The following is a 3650-nucleotide window of genomic DNA, read 5'->3' as shown; positions in this document are numbered from 1 at the left end:
GCTTAGTTCTTGCCTAGCATACACAAAGCCCTGGGTTCAATTCCTCAGTACCACATGAACAGAAAAAGCTAGAAGTGGCACTGTGGCTCCAGTGGGTAGAACGCTTGCCTTGAGCTGAAAAGCTGAGGGACAGCGCCCAGGCCCAGAGTTCAAGCCCCACGACCAAAAAAAAAAAAAAAAAAGTCAAAATAAGAGTACAAGGCCTTGAGTTCAAGCTCCAGTCCTGACCAAAAAACAAAACAAAACAAAAACCTAAATAAAATTGGATAATAGATTGATCATAAAATTGAAAAAGCCCAATAATGCTGAGTTGTTTTCAGCTTTCCATTCTGTGGTGATTTTTAGCTTTATAGAATTTGGAATACTTTTGCTGGTGAGAGACTTTAAATTTTAAAGTAAAATATTATGATCTTTAATTCATCATTATGCTTTTCCTTCAGGATAAATAAAGAAGAAAAGGAGGAAGGAGCAAAGCTTTGATTGCACATGTCTTGATAATGAGTAAATGTAGCAGGAAAAAGTATATTAAGACAAATATCAGGTAGGTGCATATGTTTTTCTGTTCTTTTAAAGTTCTACTTAGAGAACTAAAGGAAAGAATTGATGGTACATATGTGCACAATATACATATGTGTATTATAAATACATGTAACTATATGTTCTCAAACTATTCCGTTAATCATCTACCATGCATGTATTCCCAATGGATTTTTTTTCTTTTTTTTGTGGGTCATGGGGCTTGAACTCTGGGCCTGGGCGCTGTCCCTGAGCTCTTTAGTTCAAGGCTAGTGCTCTATCTTGAGCCACAGTGCCACTTCTGGTTTTCTGTTGGTTTATTGGAGATAAGAGTCTCATGGATGTTCCTGCTTGGGCTGGCTTTAAACTGTGATTCTCACATCTCAGCCTCCTGAGTAGCTAAGATTACAGGCGTGAACCACCAGCACCCAACTACAGTGGATGCTTTTTACATTCAGCTTTTGCTGAGGGCCAGTAGCCTCAGTGAGAAGCAGATCATCCAGGCAGATGTCCATAGCTCAGTGGAATAGTATGATGATAGAGTCCCCAGAGTTTTTGTTCTCTTCCTTTCCCCTTATGCTATGCTTGCAGCTAACCTGGTAAAATGGAAGAGAGTCTCTATCATGTTTTACAGAAACCTAAACAGACTTTTCCCACATTTTATTTTTTTTGGGGGGGGGTCTGGTCGTGGGGCCTGAACTCTGGGCCTGGGCGTTGTCCCTCAACTCTTCAGCTCAAGGCTAGCGCTCTACCACTTGAGCCACAGCACCACTTTGGCTTTTTTTTTTGCTTATGTGGTACTGAGGAATTGAACCCAGGGCCTCATGCTTGCAAGGCAAGCGCTCTACCACTGAGCCACCTTCCCAGCCCACATTTTCTTTATTTTCAGAAGCATTCCATTTTGTCAATTGGATACAGTGCTAAAGAGAAAATAAATTTCCCATGACTTTTTTTGGAAAGCTGTTTAAAAATAGAAGATAGAAACAACTTCAGTGATTTTTTTTCCTTCTCAATTGGATTTTTTTTCTTTTCTTTTCTTTTTTTTTGGGGGGGGGTCCGGTTGTGGGGCCTGAACTCTGGGCCTGGGCGCTGTCCCTCAGCTCTTCAGCTCAAGGCTAGCGCTCTACCACTTGAACCACAGCGCCACTTGTGGCTTTTTTCTTTTTGCTTATGTGGTGCTAAGGAATCGAACCCAGGGCCTCATGCATGCAAGGCAAGTGCTCTACCACTGAACCCAGGGCCTCATGCATGCAAGGCAAGCGCTCTATCACTGAGCCACCTTCCCAGCTCCTCAATTGGATTTTATTCTTTAGAAGAGGTGAAAAAAAATTGCAAGGGTAATATAATTTTCAGCATTATAATTTGTCATTGCATGTTGGAAACAACTGAGATTCTAGAAGCCTATTAGTTATATGAAAACTTCAGTTATAATTAAGGAACTACCTGTTTTTTGTTTTTGTTTTTTGTTTTTCTTGCCAGTCCTGGGACTTGAACTCAGGGCCTAGGTACTATTCCTGAGCTTCTTTTGCTTAAGGCTATATCACTCTACCGCTTGAGCCTTTTTCTGTTTCTGTAGTATGGAGGAATGGAACCCAGGGCTTCATGCATGCTAGACAAGCATTCTACCACTAAGCCACATTCACATTCCCAGCCTGGAACTACCTGTCGTAATTAGGCTTTTTTTTTTTTTGTCATTGGTGGGGCTTGAACTCTGGGTTTGGGCACTGTTCCCAGGTTTCTTTTGCACAAGGCTAGCACACTACCACTTGAGCCACAGACGATTTCTGGCCTTTTCTGTATATGTGGTACTAAGGGCTTCATGTATGCTAGACAAGCACTCTATGACTAAGCCACATTCCCAGCCCTCTAAGTTACCTTTTTTTTTGGGGGGGGGAATCTGTCATGGGGCTTGAACTCTAGGCCTAGGCGCTGTCCCTGGCTCTTCAGCTCAAGGCTAGCACTCTACTACTTGAGCCACAGTGCCATTTCCAGATTTTTCTGCTTATGTGGTGCAGAGGAATCGAACCCAGGGCCTCATGCATGTGAGGCAAGCACTCTACCACTGAGCCACCTTCCCAGCCCCCCTCTAAGTTATCTTTTATAAACAATTTCCTGAGAGGCCAGATGCAGTAACACATGCTTGTAATCCAGGTTGCTAAATTGTATATGACTGTAATCTACACTCCTGAGGAGACAAAGAATGGGAGGTTCCAGGCCAACCTAGGTTAAAAAAAAAAAAGTTGTTGACATCCAACTCAATCCACTAAGACAGATACGGGAATATGCTTCTGTAAACCCCAGCTACTTGGGAGTTGTCAGTAAGATTATGGTTTGAGGCCAGCCCCAGGCAAATATCCAAGACCTTGCTTAAAAAATAACTAATGCAGGGCTGGGAAGGTGGCTCAGTGGTAGAGCACTTGCCTTGCATGCATGAGGCCCTGGGTTTGATTCCTCAGCACCACATAAGCAAAAAGAAAAAAGTCGGAAATGGTGCTGTGGCTCAAGCGGTAGAGCTCTAGCCTTGAGCTGAAGAGCTGAGGGACAGCGCCCAGGCCCAGAGTTCAGGCCCCACAACCGGACCCCCCCAAAAAAAAAACTAATGCAAAAACAGCTGAGGGCATGGCTCAAGTGGTAGAGTGCCTGCCTCGCAAGTATAAGGCCTCAAGTTCAAACTCCAGTTCTGAAAACAAACAAAAACGAGAATCTTTCCTGGCTACCATAAATTAGCAGTTTTTAGATCTAGGTTTTCCTTTTATTCTTCCTCCTTTTTACATATTCGTTTCTGATATACATTTATGCCTAATTAACTTTGTTTAATGGCCTCAGTTTCTGTAAGTGCAAAAATTTATGCATGTATTCTTTGTGTTTACTTCTTTAAATTGTGTCATAGGTTGTCTACCTTTTATTTGTTCTATAATGTACAGGTTGTAGTGCTCTATTGTGCTCTACTGTTTGGAGGAGCTATGATAGTATAGACAATGTTCTACTACAAACAACTGAGCAGTAAGTGCAGTGGAAGAAATGCAATTCAGCTAGGTGGGGGTGGCTCAGGCCTATAATCTTAGCTAATCTGGAGGCTGAGATATGAGGATCACCATTCCAAACCAGGAGAGTCTGTGAGATTCTTTTTTTTT

At 42.5% G+C, this 3650-nt stretch overlaps 1 protein-coding gene across 2 annotated transcripts in view; it reads left to right on the top strand.

Moving 5' to 3' along the window:
- The window catches only part of Crem (cAMP responsive element modulator), a 94475-nt gene that overhangs the window by 12739 nt on the left and 78086 nt on the right, over positions 1-3650 (top strand). For both annotated transcript variants that reach the window (XM_013009382.1, XM_013009385.1), the window contains exon 2: positions 441-541. In XM_013009382.1, coding sequence (XP_012864836.1) covers positions 498-541 — 44 coding nt within the window. In that variant the 5' untranslated portion in view covers positions 441-497. The remainder of the gene's footprint in view (positions 1-440; positions 542-3650) is intronic.

The sequence above is a fragment of the Dipodomys ordii genome, unplaced genomic scaffold, assembly GCF_000151885.1.
Source record: "Dipodomys ordii isolate 6190 unplaced genomic scaffold, Dord_2.0 Scaffold9, whole genome shotgun sequence".
NCBI lineage: Eukaryota > Metazoa > Chordata > Mammalia > Rodentia > Heteromyidae > Dipodomys > Dipodomys ordii.
The sequence above is the reverse complement of the archived record's forward strand: the minus strand, read 5'-3'. Positions and strand labels throughout refer to the sequence as shown.